At 41.1% G+C, this 21068-nt stretch overlaps 2 protein-coding genes across 4 annotated transcripts; one reads left to right on the forward strand and one right to left on the reverse strand.

The window, feature by feature from the left end:
- The first annotated feature begins 426 nt into the window (after positions 1-426).
- Positions 427-8806, forward strand: LOC108878691 (RNA-binding protein MEX3B). The gene is made up of 5 exons (XM_018669633.2): positions 427-1241; positions 2414-2652; positions 2796-2841; positions 3896-4641; positions 4798-8806. Exons 1-5 carry the CDS (start codon positions 596-598, stop codon positions 5209-5211), a joined length of 2091 nt encoding a protein of 696 aa, XP_018525149.1. The 5' UTR covers positions 427-595; the 3' UTR covers positions 5212-8806.
- A 1378-nt stretch (positions 8807-10184) lies between these two features.
- On the reverse strand, positions 10185-20295 carry LOC108878621 (mothers against decapentaplegic homolog 4). 3 transcript variants are annotated; one of them, XM_018669506.2, is made up of 10 exons: positions 19998-20295; positions 17672-18077; positions 16701-16875; positions 16076-16330; positions 15815-15922; positions 15661-15711; positions 15087-15270; positions 14631-14799; positions 14105-14243; positions 10185-13561 (listed from the first exon to the last, which is right to left on the reverse strand). In XM_018669506.2, the coding sequence occupies exons 2-10, from the start codon at positions 17909-17911 to the stop codon at positions 13350-13352; spliced, it is 1533 nt and encodes a 510-aa protein (XP_018525022.1). In that variant the 5' UTR covers positions 17912-18077; positions 19998-20295; the 3' UTR covers positions 10185-13349. The 3 variants fall into 3 exon arrangements, with proteins under 3 accessions (XP_018525022.1, XP_050931062.1, XP_050931063.1); XM_051075105.1 differs by lacking the exon at positions 19998-20295 and adding an exon at positions 18983-19126; XM_051075106.1 differs by lacking the exon at positions 19998-20295 and adding an exon at positions 18976-19115.
- Positions 20296-21068: the final 773 nt, after the last annotated feature.

Raw genomic sequence — 21068 nt, forward strand, 5'->3', positions numbered from 1 at the left:
CAGTCTTATAAGGATATGCTAATACTCAGTTGTTTTCAAACTGTAGCCTTTCTTGTTGCAGTTAGAGTAATAGCATCTTTGGACACTTCCTATGGCCTGGGCACACAACCATGGTAGTTGGTAAGAGGTCAAACTAATATATGCCCATGGTCTGTGCTTATTTCTGGCTGCTTCTCTCTCTTGATCTGTCCCAGTGCACCTCTGTGTAGTGTTAACACCAGAATAGCTTTATTCTGAGACCTCAATAAAATTACTCCCTCACTACGTCAAGGTGTGTAACCTACGGCAGCAGGACACTTGGTATTATAATGAATTATTCTCATGGCACTCCACCCCTGCATCATGTTTGCTAAGTGTGTTTGCAAGACATTTGTGAATAAGCGACTGACCCCAAAACAAAGTCTCGCGTGAAAAAAAGCAAAGCGAGATCACAGTGAGGGGAGGGCTGCATGGGGAGCTAGAAAGACAAAACAAAAGCCACACATTTCAACCAACAGGCGCGGGTCGCTTTTTATTTTTTTGTAAACCAAGACAAATTTGATTCATTATTCATATTGATTTCTGTTTAACGGCAATATTATAAAACTTCTGCATCATGCCCAGTAGCACGTCTTTGCTGGAGGCCGACGAGGGAGAGTCCGAGGTCCCACCGCCGCTAGTGCACGCTTTCGCCGGTATGGGCCTTGACGAGCACCACGGCACCCAGAGCCAAACCCCCGAACAAGGGGATGAAAGCCTCCACTTTCATCACCACCACCACCAGCTCCCCCCGGTTTCTCACTTCAGCCTCCTCGGTACGGTGCTAGACTTGAAGCCCCTGCCTCTGCATCGACCGCCCTCGGGAGATGAGGTGAACATAACGGCGGTGCACGAAGACGAGGAGCCGGAGGTTGTACCCGCCCTCGACTCCTCGGGTTGCGCCGGTAGCTCCTTGCTAGCGCAGGCCCACCGCCACCAACACCTCGCGTCGGTGCCGGGTGGCTCCGTGATGCCGTCCAGGATGGAGCCGCCGCACGTCGAGACGGTCTTGTTGTACAACGGAGAAGAGCAGGATGATACCGGGGTCGGCGGCAGCGCATTACCCCCGGGCAGCAGCATGGTCATTCCGCCGTCCGGCGTGTACGGAGAACCGGGCTACGAGGCCGAACCTTCGCTGTTGACTCGGCGAAAGAGCGTCAACACGACCGAGTGTGTGGCTGTGCCGAGCTCCGAGCACGTCGCGGAGATCGTGGGCAGGCAGGGTGAGTTGCTGTTGTTGTCTGTCGGATGGTTTTAGTTGGATTAATTAGCTAAAGTTGCTAATGGGAGTTGGAACGAAACTTGGTGGGAACATACCTCAGGCAGCGGTGTAAGCAAAATAAGACAGCAACAAGGGGGGAAATAGGAGCACAAATATATTAAACTAATTTAATAATTATGGCACGGTGTTACAGCAATAAGAAAACGAAACATTACAATAAGACATGTTGCTAAATTGAAGCTTATTTTGTAAGAACTAACGTTAGCTAACTGGCAACTTATTGTTGTCACCCGTAGTAGCATGAACGAGTGCCCGCTATTTTACATAACCATTTTATAAGTTACACTTTTTTGATATAGGGCATCTGACTGGATGTGTATAGATTAGCCATTAAAATTATCTGTATTGAAACCAAATGATATTTTGGCATCTTCAGGTACAGCAGTCAACGTTAGCTTGAAATCAGCTAGCTTAGCACTCCTCTTAACTGGGTCAACACCACCCTCGCCCAACACCCTCAACAAAAGTTTACATCATAAGTTTTATATCAACCAGCCGACCCTTCTGTGTCTTCTCGCTTTGACAGCTTGTCTATGTTATGGATATGTTGTCTGTGCTTCGCTGACAGTGCGTCTGTCCTCAGTCGTGCCTTGTCGTGCTAAACCGGGCTTGGCTTTGTTTCGGAGAACATGAAGAGCAGTGTGGTGGTCACCATTGCTTTGCCACATCAGCTGTAGGTTATAGTTAGCTCCGTGACATACCCACGACGCCTTAGTTCATCTTAACACGACGGTGTTTTCTTAAATATTCAACGCCTTTATCTTAACTTTATATAACTCGGCGGTGTTGCGTTGGAAGATTGTTATTATGTCGCGTTTCAGACCAGTTGGGGGAGGGTGCACAGACTGCAGTGTTGACAACAACAGGAAATGGCTCTGGTAATGATGTTGGACTCTCAACCACAGCTGAAAGGAATATTTAATTTATAAGCTATGCAACTTTTAAATGGCATTAGTGGCTGGAAACTTAAATTGCATGTGCAATGATATTTATTAGTTCAGTTCGGAGATGTTGAGTTATTGAAGTTTAATATTCTGCGTAATGTAGTAAATTTTAAAACTGGAAATAATCCAACTTTCCCCTGCCTTTCCTTGTGTTTCTTTCCTTCAACAGGCTGTAAGATTAAGGCACTTCGAGCCAAGACCAACACCTACATCAAGACACCAGTGAGGGGCGAGCAGCCTGTCTTTGTTGTAACAGGGCGCAAAGAAGATGTGGCCATGGCTAAGAGGGAGATCCTGTCTGCGGCAGAGCATTTCTCCCTCATCAGAGCCTCTCGGAACAAGACGGGCCCTCTGTCCTCTGTAACTGGTCCAGGAACCCCCACTCTACCTGGACAGACAACCATTCAGGTCAGCAAGCACGTGATTATGAGTCACACTGTTAAAAACACGACGCAGGCATTCTTATGAAGTGAATCACATTAAGTGCTGTGTATGTTACCATCCTAGCATAAAAGTGCGTATAGTTACACTGTGTTATTTCAACCTTACAGGTGCGGGTACCCTATCGTGTTGTTGGACTGGTCGTGGGTCCCAAAGGTGGGTCTTATATTCATTCTATGTTCTGATAAATGTTTGCTCAAGTTGCAGGACCATGTGAGGGGTCGGGGGCAGGAAACGTCAACTCTCAAAAAGTGATTTTATTCATATGTAATTTTTATCATGAATGTAATGTTGTTCTGTTTCTGAATAATAAGTGATCTATAATGCTGTAATATGTCATACATAAGAGCTGTTCATGTGAGCTGTCAAATGGATACCCTGGTGTGTCTGCAGTGGTTGCAGCTTCTCAGAGAGTCAGGTCCACCCCAGAAGGTTACATTTTGCTCTCACAGAGTCTTTAACCCATTGCCCTGTTGACATTACCACCTTAGTGTCAGAAAGCCCCGGGGTTGATTAAATTGCACTGCAGCAGTCCTCAGCTATGTGTCATTTGGCTGGAGGGGACGAGGTAACAAGTCAAAATGACAACAAGTTTGAAAATAGTGAGGAAATGTGCCACGCATAAAAACAACAGGCATTGTGGCTTTTTAATATTCTGTGTTTTATATTTACAAGCATGGAAACCAAGTGTCTGATACTTGCCCATTAATTGTAGCATATTCATTTTGTAAATGGTCTCCAAGATTTGTTTCTGTGCTTTTGTTTTAAAGTTACCATTGTCAAGAGGAAATGTGACGCATCTTTTCTTTTTTTTTTAAATATAGTGCTGACCTTTGAAATGATTCCTACAGCAAACTGAAACTCACAATGTTGTGGTTAGGTGGTATGTGCTTTAGCCAGCTGAGTCACCCGGACACTGCAGTTAAATACTGTAATTATTGCACAGCTGTGTTTCTTCCAATGTCAACATCAGATTTTATCGTTAAAAACTTGTAGTTGGCAAAAAAGCCCAAGGTGTAGTTCATTTTCAGATTTTCTCCAGCTAATATTCAGCATTATTAATACTTTTTTGTCACAACAGTCTCTTCTTCCATGTGCCATTTGTTCACAAATGGTCATACACATTGTGTCAAACAAATTTTAATGATGCACTCTTGATATTAATGTTATGATGGAAGTACAAGGATCTTGGTGTGGTCATATCTTTCAGGGGCAACCATCAAACGCATTCAACAACAAACCCACACCTACATTGTGACGCCGAGTCGAGACAAAGAACCCGTGTTCGAGGTCACCGGGATGCCGGAGAACGTGGACCGGGCGAGGGAAGAAATAGAGGCACACATCGCCCTCCGCACGGGAACCTGTGGGGGTATCGAGGCTCCAGGTGTAGACAACAATGACTTTCAATTCAACGGGACGGACGTCAGCTTTGAGAGCTCTGCAACACCAGTTGGGTTGGGGGAGGCTGGGTGGCTTCATGCAGGTACTTCATCACCGAGTAGTGGTGGTGGCGGCGGCAGCGGCTTGCTGCCAATGAGCATCAACGGTACTCAGCGAATCAATAGCAATATTAACAGTGGTGTCAGGATGTCTTCCACCTACCGCAATGACAGCTCCAGCTCCCTGGGCAGCGGCTCCAGCTCGGCCGATTCTTTCTACGGCAGTGGGAATGGTAACCGGATGGCAGATTTCAGCCCGACCTGTCCATTCAATGCCAATGCTAACAACAACAACAACAGTAACGCTGGCAGTACAGCTTTGTGTTTTAGTGAGAGCCTTCTTCCCGTGGGGTTTGAGGAGCTGGTCACTCTCGGAGGTGGAGGCTCCTCCTCAGGAATTGACCCGTTAACCATCTCCACTGCCCAAGCCTCGCACCCCGCTGCACAGCCACACATCTGGAGCCCCTTTGTGGACCACCAGCCCCCCCAGGCCTTTGATGTTCTTCAGTCTCAGGTAGGTGAAATTCAACGGGAGCACACAGCCATAACCAAACAGCTTATGGTATGAAAAGTAAAATTATGGATACACCAATTGATTGACTTGTGTATAAGCAATTTGTTATTTATTTTAAGAATGCCATCTAATGACTGTTGTGATCAATGTCTCCAGACCAGCCAGCCTGGGACGCCTCGGCTCTCTCCAACCTTCTCTGGGACAGAAGCCCTGGAGCACCCTCAGGCCCAGCGTGTTCACCGAGGGCCTTTTGGTTCGGCCGGGGCCCTCGACGCCCACAGGTTCCCCTCTTACAGCTCGGCCTTTTCCTCTTCCAGTGAAAGCACCACCTCCTCTTCTTCTCCTCCCGATTTCTCCCTCTCCTACCGACCGGGGCTCGGACCAGCAGCCGGGAGAGGACAGGAGATATGTATCCACTGTATGGATAACCAGGTGATCGCTGCCTTGGTTCCCTGCGGCCATAACCTCTTCTGTCTAGATTGTGCCACCCAGATATGCCAGGGTCCAGAGCCTGTGTGCCCCGTGTGCCTGTCCCCGGTCACACAGGCCATTCAGCTCCGCAACATGTGATTTTAATCCATTTACTTTGATGGCTGATGAGGGATCAGCCTCCCCAACACTTCCAACTCATTATACATGCGTGTGGGGGAAATTACAAAACTGACCCCAAATCAGTGTCTAGGCGCATCCTCGCCCCGGTTTTGTTCAAGCTGGTGTTGTCAAAGGTGAGGAAGAATAGGTGAATGAGGAATGATCTGTATTTAGGGCATGGGTTAGGGTCTTCAGCCCGTTCGCGTGCCTGCTATTGTGAAGTCTTCTTCCTTGATTGATTGATTGATTGATCAATGGGAGGGTTGGAAGCCCTCTATGTAGCATTGGGAGGGGTGGGAGATATATATATATATATATATATATATATATATATATATATATATATATTATTTTTTTTTTTCCTTTCTCATCATGATTTTTGATTTACATTTTCTTCTCCCTGAAACTTCTAGTTATCAGTTTCTGCCTACCTATATTTTATTTTTATTTTAAATGTTCTTTGAATTCTATTAGAACTCTATATTGAACTTTATTAGATATACAATGTTGGCTTTTTGGGTCAAAGTTTTTGTTGTCTACATCTCAAAAGTTTTTTTTTTTCTTTTTTAACTTTTGCTGCTACGGTTGTTTTTCTGTGCTGAAATGTGGCCCAGCCCCTTTGCCTCTCAGTTATTGTGCTCATGACAGGAAACTGAGGAAAAAAGAAGAGATGAGCATGTTTACATATATTAAGTCCCACATATGATTATGTATAAATTAATAATATTCTCCTCGTTACCACAGCATTTGAATGCTTACTACAGTAAACTGGATATGTACACATACTACATTATCCTAGCAAATGCCACCCGGTCCCAGGTAATTTGCAGAATTATTATCAGGCTAGTAAAGTGTATCTTTGCTTCTTTAAACAGGATATAATGTTTACACGCTCAAGATCAGAAATCAGAATCTTTGATTATATCGCTGACATTAACAGCATATTGATTCACATGCAGACCTACCCACAGAGGGTTTTTAAACCAAGTGGGTCAAATCTACACCTGCAAAGTTGTCACTCCCCAGTGGCAACCTCTTGTTGTCACAGGTTTCTTTCTTTCCCAGACTGGAACCAACAAGTGGGTAACTCCTTTTTGTAGTTTTGAGTACCAAGATGTTGCACCACTTCAGTATCGCCACGTTGCTTTCCATTTCTACTTTTTAAAAAACTGTTTACGGTAAACTTGTGCCTAATTCTGTTCTGAGTAAACAAAAAGAAAACTGGTTCAAGCGGACACACAGTGTTGCTCTGTCTTAAAACAAACTTGTGGCCTTTTTGGAAAGCCTGTAATTAACTGACAACACTATCTACAAATCCAGATCTTAGCTTGAAAGAACACAAACTGACAGACCGAAGTCTTAATGTATTTGTCGAAGTTCAATCTCTTAGATGCATCTTGGTGGAACAAAGATTATATCACAGGGATGTTTTCTTTTACCTCCGTAGTATTTACCACCTACTTTCAACACCAAACACTCCCATTTTTATATTTTTTCCCTCTTGTTTCTTTTTTTTTCTTTTTCTTTTTTGCCTTTTTGTCTATATCTTGTTTGGGAAACCATGTGCTGGTTTTCACCCAGAAAGATATGCACAGCTTTTACCCTTGGTAACATTCCTCCTCCCCTGTATTGTAGTTACTTTTGTGGATGGTATGAGTATGGATAATTAATACTTGATCCTCACCTGGGAGTCAAAAGAGCTGATATTCTATGAAACTATACTATGAAGACAGATGTAATCTGGAACAAACCCCCGTACTGCACAGACGGGCTGCTGACTTTTCAGCCATCTCAATAGGTATCCTTTTCTTTAACTTGAATGTTCTTTCACTTGGACTGCTCCACCCTGTGGTCCTCTCCTCACAGCCATTGTGTGTCCTTTTTGGTCACAAACAAAATAATTCCATTTGGACACAAAATTGAGTATGGCGACTGCCCCATCACTTAACTCTTTCTATTAATCTCATGTTTCGTCTACCAGGCCTATGCAAAAAATGTCTCCGTATGTTAACTGCAGGGGGAAGCACCAGATAAAGTAACCTCCTCGGGTTTTAGTTACAGAGCTCAAACAATCGTGGACTTAAACTCGTAGACAGACGAATACCTTTGGTTTTTTCTACTACATTTCAGTCGAGGTTAATCTTTGAAACCTGCTTTAATGCACTGATGAGATGTTTCAATGGTACACACGTTGCTTCTCGTGTTTCATCAGCTCCTCTGCTGTCATCCTGTGCCCAACTAAACACAGCCTTCCCCCATACCTTATCACACTATTGACCAGCTGGGACTTCAGACACATTTGGATTTTTGTGTTTTTACCCCTTAACCTTGTGCATCTGTCCACTCCTCTTCCTGAAAAGTGAAGAAAAGGTACAAATTGGTGGAAATCATCTCAAATCTTAGCTTTAAACACCAGTGTTTCTTTAGACTTTATTTTTTACAGGATTGAAAGAGTCGATGGACATTTCAAAGAGGAAGCAGCTGGAATGATTTCATCTTGGACTGTGCTTACACTACATAAGGTCAATACTGTTGCTTTACTGAGTGGACTTTGGACCGCAGTCCCTCCAGCATTCCAGCTGTAAACAGTATTTGGGAGTTAAATTTCATCGCTTAGCTGTTTCTTAAATATCTTCTCTTACATGGATGCTTGAGCTTTCTTGGGGAAATGGAACCAAACGAGTCCCAAAAGTGCAAAAAACCCATCTGCTTCTGCTCCCTTGGGTCTTCTATCCGTCCTTTTATTTTACTTCTCTCCGCTCTACGAAGGGTTGATCTCTCTTTGCTCTGTTTCTCTCTCTGAGGGAATGCAATACACTGTCGACCCTCAGTTTGACATGAATCTATTGACATTTTTGTGTATATGATATTACTGTTAATGACTGATAAATATACAGAACTTATTTTTATTTTGTTACATTTCATATATATATATATACATAAATATATCTATATTAAAATGTTTACAATAAGATTTTTTAATTTTTCTTTTTTTGTTTTTTACTTTCTCTGAGTGATTAAGTGAATGAAGAGTTGGAAACCCAGAAATGTTGCAGGAGAGTGTCAATGCTATCTGCTTGTAGTATAGTAATTAGTTAACAGTATTGATGATAATAGTATTGATAGCTGCCGTTTAACCTAGTGGAAAATGGAATGTGCATCACGAGCATGTCTTCATAATGTACCGCCAATGTAAAACGTCACACTGCAACTGTAAAAAGGCCAAGGATTCAAGCTGCCTGTCATGTCTGTACGCCACCAAATTAAGAACGGTATACTGTAAAATGTATCTTAGATTATCTATATATAAATACATATATTGTTAAGCTGTTCCAACAGTTCAAAGTATTTGCTAATTTTACTACACTTTTGTTATGTATATGTGGGGGGAGTCTTATGGCATATAAATTCTTCAAATTGAGTCAGGAGTTTAAAAGCAGACTATATTTTATAACGGCCTTTTAAGTTATTGCGGCCAAAGCACTGATATTATATATTTGCTGTAAAGAGAATTTAAGAGTTTTATTTTTCTGATATTAAAGTTACTTAATAAAGACTGTTTCATTTAAAGCCATGTCAGACTACTGTGATTCATTTTCCTTATTCTGCAGAATCCTCATTTTGGGATTTGCAACAAGAAGAAAATTTCCTCTGCCCTGTTTTGACAGGTTTAACTAATAAAAATCAGCCTCTTACTTGGAATTGCATGAGCATATGAGAGCCTTGTAGGACTTGCAGTAGGAAAAACACAGGTGTTACTTATAATGGCTCCATTCTATTTAAGTGTCCCAGTAAACCATGACAGTGTGCCAGAACCATGAAACTGAGGCAGGAAAATGGAATTCAACCATCATCAGTATTATTTACACCTGCATGTTTCCTACTACTGGCGATCCATACAGGGTGTACCCCGCCTCTTGCCCAATGTCAGCTGGGATTGGCACCAGCAACCCTGTGACCCTTAACGGATAAGGGGCATAGATAATGGATGGATGGATGGATGGATGTTTCCCACTGTGACGAGTCCTCTGTGAAAAAGCAAACAGGAGAGTGAGGGAAGATGCCAAACACAGCCTGTACGTGCTTCACACACAACCAGTTTAACTAGAATCACCTGTGTGGGTTTTCCATGAGTGTGTATGGCCTTTTAAATGTGTGATAGAGTTAGTTTTTCACAGTAAGATATTCCCATGTGTTTATGCTTAAAGTTGAGTAAACTGAACCCTGGCCATAGACCTTTTCAAGGCAGATATTTTAATATGTCATAGCAGGAAAAGAACAGATGTATTTAATTACATTGATGATGGCTCTCTTCCCTGTAAGATATTCCAGTGAGCCGGCAGCATAACGTGGGTTTCTGAAGTGTTCACCAGGTTAAATTTAAGACTTTTTAAATACTACGTAGAATGAAATTTAATACTTATTCCACAGTTATACTGGTCAAACAGGAAAACCTGTTGAGACAATGAGGCCTGCAATTATTTTAGTTTGTGAATTTACTGAAAAATTCACATTTTTCTCAGTGATAATTCCTTTAATTAATCAATTAATGTGATCTTGAACCAGGTAAGATCCAAAAATCACTAATTAACACAGGTCAGTTTAAGTTTTTGATTAAATCATAACATGTTCATTATGAGTGCACAAGTTTTAGTATTTATGCCAATGTGATGAAAAAAAGATCCTGTAAATCATTATAATGAGAAACTTCAGATAACGACTTAGTATCTCAAACGAGGGTTTCTCGGTTTTGAGATTTTACTAGGACCTGCCCCAAATGGAATGCAGCCATCCCTGTTATTTAATACACCTGTGCTTTTCAGTTTAGTTCAGTGACTTTATATACTTCCCTAATTCAACCTGACCAGATGTGTAATCAAAATGATTGAAAACACATTTGTGCCAGGGCCTTTAAGTTCAACATGTTACCTTGTTGAACAAACAAACACCACTTAGAGAATATCAAGCCATGTTTAATTATAGACTCTCACATAAGAAATACAGGTAAAATTTATATCTGCAATCTGTCGTAGTAGTCAACATCAACTCCTTCGAGCTGTGTCTTTAGGCTCCTATAATAACTGCAAGTAATATAAAAACATCTGTCCACCTTAAAGCACAACAGAATATAACACATTATTACTCTCCAGACAGAATTCAGCATCATTTCTTTCAGTAACACATCATCTGAAAATATCCTGTTTCCTGTCATTTGATTAATCAGATGCATAATTAGGTGAATACATCCCAAAGTTTGACTCTTTTAGTCCCTGATGTAGGATAAACTTTTTTTTTTTTTAAACAATGCTTTTTAAATTAAAGCGAAATAATTAAAGATAGAACAGAGAGGAGACAAAGCAGCCCTCTGCCTAGTTTACCTATCAACTGGAAGTGACCAAACAAACCCAAATTTCAACTAAACCTTGAACAAATCAAATGAGTATTTTCCCATTTCAGCTATAACCCACCAAAACAGCACTGTTAAAAAGAGAACACACCTGTGTAGGGACAAAAACACAAACTGATTTAAAAAAAATAAATATTGAGCATGAATAGATGTCTGTGACAACATGAGAATAAATGAAATTTGTTTCCTGAATCAATGTGTGTATTCTATAGGAAAAGCCTTTAAAAAAACAGTGTAATAGAGAGTATCACATGCAGCGCAGGGCAGAGGAGAGGGCACCTTCACCTTCAACACTGGCAAGAGAGAAAATATCATACTTGTACCCATTTTACTTTTGAAGAGAAATTGCTTACTAATGACTTAAGGAGTTACAAAATTAGGTCTTGGGAGACAAATCACCTTTTTTAGGAGCCTGGGTGCTAAAAAGTTGAGTTTATATGATTAAATTGAATCATTTACATGTAGCTTCCCCCTGTGCCTTTAATGCTGAAAGCAGCAACATGCCAGGGTACGACAGGTGCTGGTTTCTACTCTCCTCATAGCCTAGTTTCCCTGTGTAATGACAGGTAAAGTGATTTCAAACAGGGGGTAGGGATAAAGGGGTCTATTTGCCATTAAAATTCATGCAAACCATTGACATGCATTTCAAACACAAAGCTATTTACATGGATTAAAAGGGAAAAAAAACAACTGCAAATCAAAAAGACTTCAACTCAGAACAGCCGAAAGAATCCCTACAGATGTGTGTAAATGTCTATAGAGTGAAAGGGCAAAAACAGATGTTTAAAAAGGTGTCTTAGTGTTACAGATGTTTTCAATACAAATGCATCACAATGTTGCCTCTGCTCACAATCCTATATAAAATATACACCAACCTATTCAGTCCCTTATTATTCATACCGCAGGACAACCACCTCAAAATAAGGGTTATTTCATTAAAATCAAGGAAAAAAGTAAAGTGCTAAAAATATAATACAATTGATAAAAGTAACAAAAATAAAACCATGAAAATATATCCATATTGCTGGGAAACTGTCTTAAATGCTCTCATCTTTGTCAGTAAACTATACAAAAGTGACCTGGATCAAGTAGCATAGAAGTGGGCTGCAAGTCATAAGATATTTAAGTACAATGATTCTCAGCTTGTGTGCAGAGGCTGTCAGGTGTGCTTGGAGATAAAACTCAATGAAATTACAATGAATACAAATAAACATAAAAACCACTGAAATTCAAAGAAGTCTCCATATTAATGTAACGAGAGCAAAGTCCAGCAGCTGACTGGGCTTGTCACTCTCAAGATCACACTAGACTTTAAGTCTTTTTTTTTTTTTTTTTGGTTTGCCAAACCTCTCGTCTCTTGTACTGTGATTAAATCTCAGACATCTGATATCAACTGTCTGCCTCTTCTCTGCTTTTTTTCCGTCAATCTCATTGAACCAGAAGCATCCAGACTGCTTTTTGTTTCTGCTCTCAGCAGGAGAAAAAGCCAAAAGGAATTCACAGAAAGCGTATGAGATTCATCCTTTGTGGCAGCATCAAAGAGGGCGTTTTCCAAAACAGTAACCATACCTGAACAGACAGTGGAGAGTGACCAATGATGAACGGCTGCTTAAATGAGCATCTTGTTATCACTTGTGTGTGTGTGTTCTTTTTGAGAAATTATACAATCACAGTGAGTCAGTAAGGACAGATATATTGTATCGCTTTCTACTTTCTAAATCATGATGTTATAACACCCCAAAAAACCTGCAGCATTAGTGTAGAGAAGGGCATTCTCAACTGAGTGTTTTGCTCCACATCTGGTCTTATAGAGAAGGGGAAAAAATATTAGCCACCCACAGGCACAGACCTACAACTACCTTTTAAAGTCCAAACCTATAGTTTGACAATACCTGACTCAGAAAAGTCCTAGACTTGACCTGTTTCAGCTCATGGTGCATGTCATTTCATTCTCTGTGATATTTGTGGATGGCTGTGAATATCTTGTATGATCCAGCTGGCTGGTCCCCAACACTGTCCAGTGGCTGAGAGTCAGCGGTCAACATGATGTCGAGTAGTTCTGCTTACAGTTCAGAGTTCTGCTGCTTTTCTATTCATCCTGACTAGTCGACTGAACTTGCTTGTCATACAGAGTGTGAATCAGTCTGTAACGAAAACCAACACAACAGAAAATCAGCAGTACTCTGGTGCCTGGACACTGGATATGAGAGCCTCTGTGTACCATCCTGCAGCTGCACAGCACTCAGATGTTCTTGTATTGTTCAGTGAATCTCATGCCTGTGCATAGTTTTTGGCGGTTGTGGACTCCTGGGGCGCTGAGGAGTTGATGTACATTCCAGTTTCATGGGATCTGCAGGTCATCTATGTGCATGTTGTGGTGCATTAGACTTGTAGTTACTTGAGACATCTTTCTCTAGTCCTACAGTTTACCATTCTAGTCCTCCCAAACCAAAGCCATCTATCAAAAATAAAGATATCTTTAATATATGGCTTTGGTGTTACTGGATCTGGTCTTGCTCAAAAAGCAAAAGTAGGGGCCACAGTGCACAAAGGTGCCTCAAACACACCTGAAAATATTTTTCATGTGGGACAGCTTCTGTGTCACAGCTTCACAACTCATTCACTGGCTTCTCCACCCAATACAGTCCACTGAGGAAGACTATCCATCGCCACTGTGTGTTTGCAGTGTGATGCTGCAGTCATTGAGAACTCAGTCCAGGGGCTGTGGGTCTGCTATAGGCATAGTGTGCAGGACCTCGTCCAGTAACTGAAGGGCTCTGTGCAGGTGGATCTCGATCCAGCATGGGGTCTCCTTAATGCTCTGGCGGGGGTAGTCGGGCCCCCAGCCCTTAACAAAACTCATCCTGAGGATACACAGCCTCCGGAGGTCATCTACCCCGATACCGGCTGCTGCTGACAGACCTGAGAGGAAGGGAGGAGAGAGAATCACAATCAGGTCAGTGTGACTGAAATTTGAAGGAATATTCATCAACCCAAGACCTAACAAGCAAATTATGTGTGATTTAAAGTTATTCCTGTTAACTAGAATTAAAATGATAAGTCAATTGATAAACAAGTGGGTATTGTTTCTGAAATTCAAAAATACCAAATTGATTAATCAAGTAAATTATTGGCAGATTAACTGATAATAAATATAGTAGTTGCAACCCTATTATTAACTACGTCTTGTCTTTGTGAAAGTCACAACTTAAAGTCATGAGAAACTTTCATCTTAATTTTTGAGCAATGAAGCCAGCAAATATTAATCATCCAGTAAGAATCAATATGATCTTAAACTGCTGTAATTTGTTTTACTGGAGCATATTGATTTAAATCCACATCTGCTCTGTTCAGTTCTTTTTCTTTTCATCTGTAGGCACATAATTCACATGCACTGCTCATCGTAAGCCTTACTGACTGCTGGAACCACACTATACGTCTATATTAGCAGTTACTATATCTTACTAATGGCTGGAGCGATCCCTCCCACTGATCCAGGTCCAGGTATATTTCCAGCCACAGCTGCTGCTTGGGCTGCTGCTGCTGCTTGAGCTGTAGCAGCCTGCTGTTGCATCTGTCTGTGGCACTGACGAAGGTCAAACACCTGGAAGGAGAGAAGAGACTTAAAGTACTGTATATTCAGCAGCAATTACACCCCTGCACAGGAGAAATGTTAATATCACCACAGGCTGCCCGTCAGGGAGGAACTCGGCTAGAGCTGCTGTGTGAGAATGAACTCACATGACTAATCCTAATGAGAAACATGAGTGGAAAAGATGGGATGGGAACACACACAACTACAGTAAAAGTATAATTTGGCCCAAGATGGGGCAGAGTGCCTGAAGGGAAGGGATGACTGCAGCTTGCACTCAGCAGCTTCCCTGGAGACAGAGCAAATGAAATGTCAACCTTGAGCGATGTCCTCTTTTTACAGTCCAGTGAATTCATTACAGAATGAATGTTCCATGTCGAGTGAAAGCCACATCCTTACCTTGATGTAAGCGCTGGGGTAGATTTTGTGAACAGCATCTCCGGGGGCCCGGCCGGCCTCTCTGTCCAGGTAGTAACTCTGGACAAACACTGCGTGGTCACTGAGGCATCGCACCCACACGTCTCCCTCACCTTTACACTCCAGCTGGACCCCTTTACCAATGTGAAGCCTGGGAAAGAGTATATAAAGAATAAAAGAGACAGGGAAAGAGTGGAAGTGATCATGTGGTTATGTGATGCTTCTGAGTTCTCTACTGATGAGTTAATAGTACTAATATTGTGATTCAGCTGCCAGATCTCAAATGTTAAAATGCACTACAACCAAAACAGATGGATAGAGTAAAGGTGGTGATGAACTGCCAGATAATATTGGATTTGACACAAAGTATGTTGGCAGTAGGGGCTGCTTTGCTCTAAATTTTAATTAACTACATGAGTTGGTATGTACGTCACTTACCTCGCTCTCTCGATAGCCTCAGTGCGATGTACATTACTGAGCTGACCCAGACAGAACCTGTCTCCTCCTGAGGGGTCGACATAGCCATCCACTGTCACGATGGGGCAAGAGGAGGGCACTTTAAACGTCTCCCCGACTTGAACGTCCATTTCAAAATAGGCAATGGAACACCAGTAGTCAGGAGCTGGAAGAGAGGGAAGAACCTGATGTCAGTGCTTGTAAGTCTTGAATAGAAACAAACAGCAGCGCTGCCCCTCGCTCTTTCGTATTAAACTTTTATGATGTTTGTTTTCAAGTTTTATATATGTATATGTATTTACAAGGAGCTGTTTCAACACTGCTGCTAAAACATGAGGGTAAGTTATATCTTGTAAATTTGCAATTATGCCAATCAAAAGTCGACTCAAACTCGAAAAGTGTCTTAAGCTATGAATGAAAGCCAACAAGGCAATGTTTTGTGAATAATCTTAAGAGTGGATAAAAATGTTCAAAGATCCTATTCATATTGTTTTTAATGCAGCAGGCCTGAAAATTCTGCCCAGGGATTATGTACCTACGGGTGGTGAGTTCTCACCTGGATGATTGGATATAGGAGGCTGAAAGGCGAGCTCATTATGCACTGGCCCTGAGAGAAACAGAGAGAGTAATGACAGTGATCATCCACTCAAAGAAATAAGTATGTGATTTTTAAATGTATATTAACTTACAGCTGTGGTAACAGTACTTACAGTAGTGTGTAGGATGTGGCATAGGGGGGTGGTGCTGTAAATGACCGTTGGTGTGGTGGGGTATATTGGGGGTGAAACTGCTGTTCCTGGACCAGGTGGAGCTGGCACCTGAGGAGAAAAGAAGACAGATGAATGATTCAAGTGTACAGACTCACAAATATGCAGCTGTCACCTTCACACACAGACGCAGAAAACGCCTTAAATATTAATTATTTCAAGGGAACGTATCTACAACTGTTGTCTTTATGAACTGTATCTTACTGCCTGATCCAGCAGCAATGGCGGGGAAGGACGACGACGATGCAGAGGTGGAGGCCTCAGCAGGTGGGAGCAGGTTTGGGGTTGCGAACGATTCAGAGGGAGCCGGGCGGCTGCTGGATGGGGGGTGCTGGATGGTCTGGATGGAGTGCCCTCCCTCGATGGAGGGTAGACTCTGCTGTCCGTCAAAATCATACTCATCCTTAACCATCAGTGCTGAGCTGGGTCCAGAGCTGGTCAGGGTCAGTCCTGATAAGTCTGACAAGACCAAGGAGAAAGGATAAAGGCGTGGAGCAGGTGCTGACAATACAAACTTCTTCTCTGCATTGTAAGATAATTCAGCAGATACATACACAGTGATTTCAATGAAGCCTAGTCCCAGTAACTCTGCCCGTTTTTTCCCCTTAAACTACAAACTGTGTGATGATGTTTTGATGTTTTATCTCAATTTCCTCATTTCAAAGTAGGTTTTCGTCTCAGTTCACTATGACAAACAGAGAACTGAAACTCTGACACTGAATTTTTATAACAGTTCTGTTTCGTTTCAGTGGGCTCTATTGACCCCCACCCCCTGTACATTCTAAGAGGTTTCTTTAAAAAGCTTCCTGAAAAACTCCTCGTTACTCACCTATGCCAGGAGACACCACTCTCTCATAGTGATAGGGGTTGACGCACACACTGTCACACTTGAGATCAAAGGCAAACTGGCAGTATTTGACGTGCTTCAGCTCATTCTTATGGAGATCAGGCCACCGCCACAGCCGGGCATAGATTACATGAGGGAACCCTTTACGTCCTGCCACCTAGGAACAACAACAACACAGGAAAACACACAGGAAAACACTGGTTAATTCATTTGTACACTCACAGCTGAGGTCAAACATGGTGTTAATTCAATTACTGGAAGACAGAGAATACCAGCTTGTTTTCCACTGTCGAGGTGAACAGAATGTTCCAGCTAGACAAATACAAACTGGTCAAAACACTTTTTATGATCAAAGCTTGCGATGTTTATACTGGCAGGTTTCTCATCTCACATGCTAGATGTTTTGGGAGCTGAAATAAAAAGCCAAAAAGTATTTTTGATAAGAAGATGTTCCTGTTATTTTACAACCAAAAATGCAAACATTTACTGGTTCCAGCTCCTCAAACGTGAGGATTAGATGCTTTGCTTTGCCATTTACGAAGTAAACCGGCATCTTTGGGATTTTGGACTGATGGTCGGATAAATCTACCTATATGAAAACATCATCATGGGCTCTAGAGAATTAGAATGGGGATTTTTCACCATTGTTTTACAGGTCAAAAATAATATGCAGATTAATCTATTCTGAAAACAACCATTAGTAGTAGGCCTAGATCTTCTGCTGAATAAGTGACCTGTCATGGGTTTCGTTTTAATTCATGAAACAAAAACATTTCTAATGAGGCTAAATGATGTTTTTGTTTAAATGTAACTGAGCTTGATGGACAATTTACTGCATATGGAAAGGACTAGAACATAATCTCTGAACAGATGTATAATTTCTGTAAGTTTGTCAAAACTAATCAATACTAGTCTACCTGTGTGTGTTAAATGAATGATCCATATAGTTCTACCTGTAGCCGCCCATCAAGTGTCCGCTGAATGGTTACACACTTGCTGGGATGAGCCCCGTTGGTGGTGATAGCTGTGATGAGTGAGTCGAGCTCATCTTTTTTCTCCTTCAGCTTTTTCACCAGGCTCTCGATGGCCCGCTTGGCGAATGTCTCGCTCTCGCCGCCCTGCCTGTGACACATCAGGCTGTGCACGATGCTCAGGCAAGCATCGTTGCTGGTGGGTGTGTTGGTGATAGACATCTTGATATTTGTCTCTGGCTGCACTTTTCTGAGAATGTATGCGTATGTTGTCGACACAGTTTCACATCATCAGGAAGCTGGTGCAGAGATGATCTTCACAGAGTCAGTAAAAAACAATTCAGCTGATCACAAACCTCTCAAGCTTCAGAAGGAAAGATGACAGGATCTGAAAGGAGAGGATAACATGCAAGTTTTTGAAGACAAGTTATATAGCCTCATACTGAAACATTTCTCCAATATTCTGTTCATCACAACTAACTGATGACAACAAAGTTGAATCAACATTTCTCAAAGCATTCATCAACTGAATATCACAGCCTACATGAAAGATTGCATGGATTTAGCTATTTATTGCAGGTCTTTTGTATTAGATGGGATAAGCTTATATTTCTTTTGTGTAGAGGTTGTGATGTTACTGTTGTGCTGTCATGTTGCACAAGTTCTGATGACAGCCGATGATGTTTAGCTAACTTTAAATGGTTCCAGATTTACAAATGTAAGGTTTTGCTGCTTTTTAGGGACTACTCGTTGGACAAAACAAGCACTGTAAAGGTGTCACCTTGGGCTCTCGGTAACTGTGATGGGCACTCACTGAATTTTTACAAACCAATCAATCAATTAATTCAGTTAATGATTAGGAGAATAATCTGAAATGACAATTAATTATAGCCCTATACAAAATACTTAAAAAATTACCTCCACATCAGTCAAATACAACAGTAAAATATTACTTACAAATGAATACATAAGTAATATTCTAATGACATAACAGTATTACACTCATAGGGGCTAAGTTGCTACATTGATTCGTTTAACCTTTATCTTGATCTGATACTCTAAGTAAATCCTCCTAATTATACCCATATACTATTACATAATATTTTAAATGCCGGGCTTTTACATGTAATGGAGTATATTTACAGTGTGCTATTAGTACTTTTACTTGAGGGATCTGAATACTTCTTCCACCACTTGTTTGGATCTGGCTGACAGAAAGCTTGAAGAGCAAAATCTTTTAACATTTTAACGAAGTTATTAGCTATAAAATGTCGACGGTAGCTTACCACCGACCTAATGACATGACGGAGCAGTAATTTTTACATTTGCGGCCGAGTTTTAAAAAACAGTTCACTATTTATACTGGAGTAAAAATAAAGTTGAAGTTGTGGTCTCTCCTTCGCTAGCTAGCGGCGCCACTCTGGCTGCCGTTAGTTGAGGAAACTGCATGAAGTTACTGCTAACTGACAAACCTAACAGGAAGCGAACAGTTGTTGCCTTAAAAGTAAAAGTGATCATAGTGACTATGTTCTCTTGAGCTTTGAGTCATAAAGGTTTCATGATATGCCCTTCTTACATAATGCATTTTAAAACATATCAGAGCTCTGAGAGAGACTAACATCTGATCACTTCAACATCCAAAACAATGTGAGAATGCTGACTGTTTTTAGAAGTCATCTTAATGTCAGACTCACGCTAATAAACTCACGAACAACTTATTAAGGTCTTACACAACTCTCTAAACCTGCAACAATTATTAAAGATCACCAGAAAATTAATTGGCATCTAGTTCTTTATTCTGTAATCCATAACAATAAACTGAATGTCTACAAGATATAAAAACAACAGTTTGGAAACAACAAAAATATTAATTTACAAGTATTTTTTCACATTTTACAGATAAAACACTTATTGCGGCTATATTTAACAAACAAGTACATTACATTGAGTCTCAACTATGTACATTACTGGTCAACTACGATTTTATTTTGAAAAGCCTATGCGGAAATAGCCGGTGTTATTAGAATACCTTAACACCAGATTGGCTAGCTACCTGCTACTAAAAACATTAGCTAGCGCCGTTGATTGTTGGTAGCAAACTTGCTAACGTAGCATGCTATTATGAGGCTAGCAGCTTGTTTATTATGGCCAGTTCCGCAGCACAAGCATATCTTAACCACTTTCTCTGATAGCTAGCAGCAAAACAAATTTATGCAACTGTGAAAAACACTGATTGGTAAGCGTTCACTAGGTAGTTTATAAATGCAGACTAATTAAAGCTGTGTAAATAGCTAGCACTTTACGCTACCTGGAGTTAGCTGGTGTGGCAGCTAGCGGGAGAGCCCTGCCTCTGTCCCAAGTTACCGTGCCAGCGGTGGTGCTGTGCAGATCCTGTGTACGTCCTGGATTATCCTCAGAAATCTCACCAGCTGTTCACAAAACCATGGTGTAAAAAAGTCTTTGTCCGCAAGCCGTAGCCTTACATCCTCACAGTCAAAGCTGTGAATGAAGCCAGAAGTCAAATCTCAGATTTCGTGTCAAGTCCCGACCCACTTCACTCGCTTCTCACCGTTTCCTTCAATGGCGCGTTGCGCATGCGTAACATAAGTTTGTAAGGCGTTCATACAGGTCATGATAATTAGATACTTAAATATGAATATTAATAATAACGTTAATAATAACTGTAAAATTGGTTTCCAGAGGCTCAGCTAGGAAAGGGTTAGTAACTGCCTTCTGTTTCACTTTCCTCATATCTGAAAGTCTCAAAATATCTCTGCACCTAAAAACACTTGGAAGTTACAAAAATTAGTCATCTCAACAATAGCTTAATTTCTTTTCTGAATGCCTCAGCCAGTGATTATAGTTTTTAATATACAATATGTTGAACAGTTTACATTAGTTAATTAAATCCTGGTTGCGTTTGCCCATTGTTTTTTTTGCATCCAGATTCTGTGGTTAGGTTTAGGCAACAAAAGCACTTTGGCTAAGGTTAGTAAGAGATTGTGGTTAAATTTGTGACATGTGTCTAAAGTCACTGTGAACCTTCTCTATTTAAATCAGACAGCAATCCTTCACAAACTGAGGAGCTGTGTGTGCATAAACATGATAATAAACAAGTGTAATAATGCTGTAGTCATTACAAGTTGATGATTAAGTTGAAATTAATCAATACATTAAATATTGTGACTTTCTGACAAACTGCAAGTCGTGCTGGTTGTCATGGAAAAAAATTGTGAAATCAATAGATTACATTTTGCAGCTCTCATGACCTGCCCTGAGACTGGGTCACACTATTTTACAGCAAACAAATAACAACTGTGTAACAATAACATTTGTGCTTTTCCTTCTCTGAAAAGTCAAAATGTCTTCTTTGAAAAGG

This window comes from Lates calcarifer, linkage group LG13 (assembly GCF_001640805.2).
Source record: "Lates calcarifer isolate ASB-BC8 linkage group LG13, TLL_Latcal_v3, whole genome shotgun sequence".
NCBI classification, from domain to species: domain Eukaryota; kingdom Metazoa; phylum Chordata; class Actinopteri; family Centropomidae; genus Lates; species Lates calcarifer.

Excerpts from the sequence above, each read along its gene's own strand:
- LOC108878691 (XM_018669633.2), top strand. The coding sequence starts at position 596 with ATGCCCAGTAGCACGTCTTTGCTGGAGGCCGACGAGGGAGAGTCCGAG. Across the intron at positions 1,242-2,413 it reads GGAGATCGTGGGCAGGCAGG|GCTGTAAGATTAAGGCACTT; the intron begins GTGAGTTGCTGT and ends TTCCTTCAACAG. Across the intron at positions 4,642-4,797 it reads TTGATGTTCTTCAGTCTCAG|ACCAGCCAGCCTGGGACGCC; the intron begins GTAGGTGAAATT and ends CAATGTCTCCAG.
- LOC108878621 (XM_018669506.2), bottom strand. The coding sequence starts at position 17,911 with ATGTCTATCACCAACACACCCACCAGCAACGATGCTTGCCTGAGCATC. Across the intron at positions 16,876-17,671 it reads CACTTGATGGGCGGCTACAG|GTGGCAGGACGTAAAGGGTT; the intron begins GTAGAACTATAT and ends TGTTGTTCCTAG. Across the intron at positions 15,923-16,075 it reads CATTGCTGCTGGATCAGGCA|GTGCCAGCTCCACCTGGTCC; the intron begins GTAAGATACAGT and ends TTTTCTCCTCAG.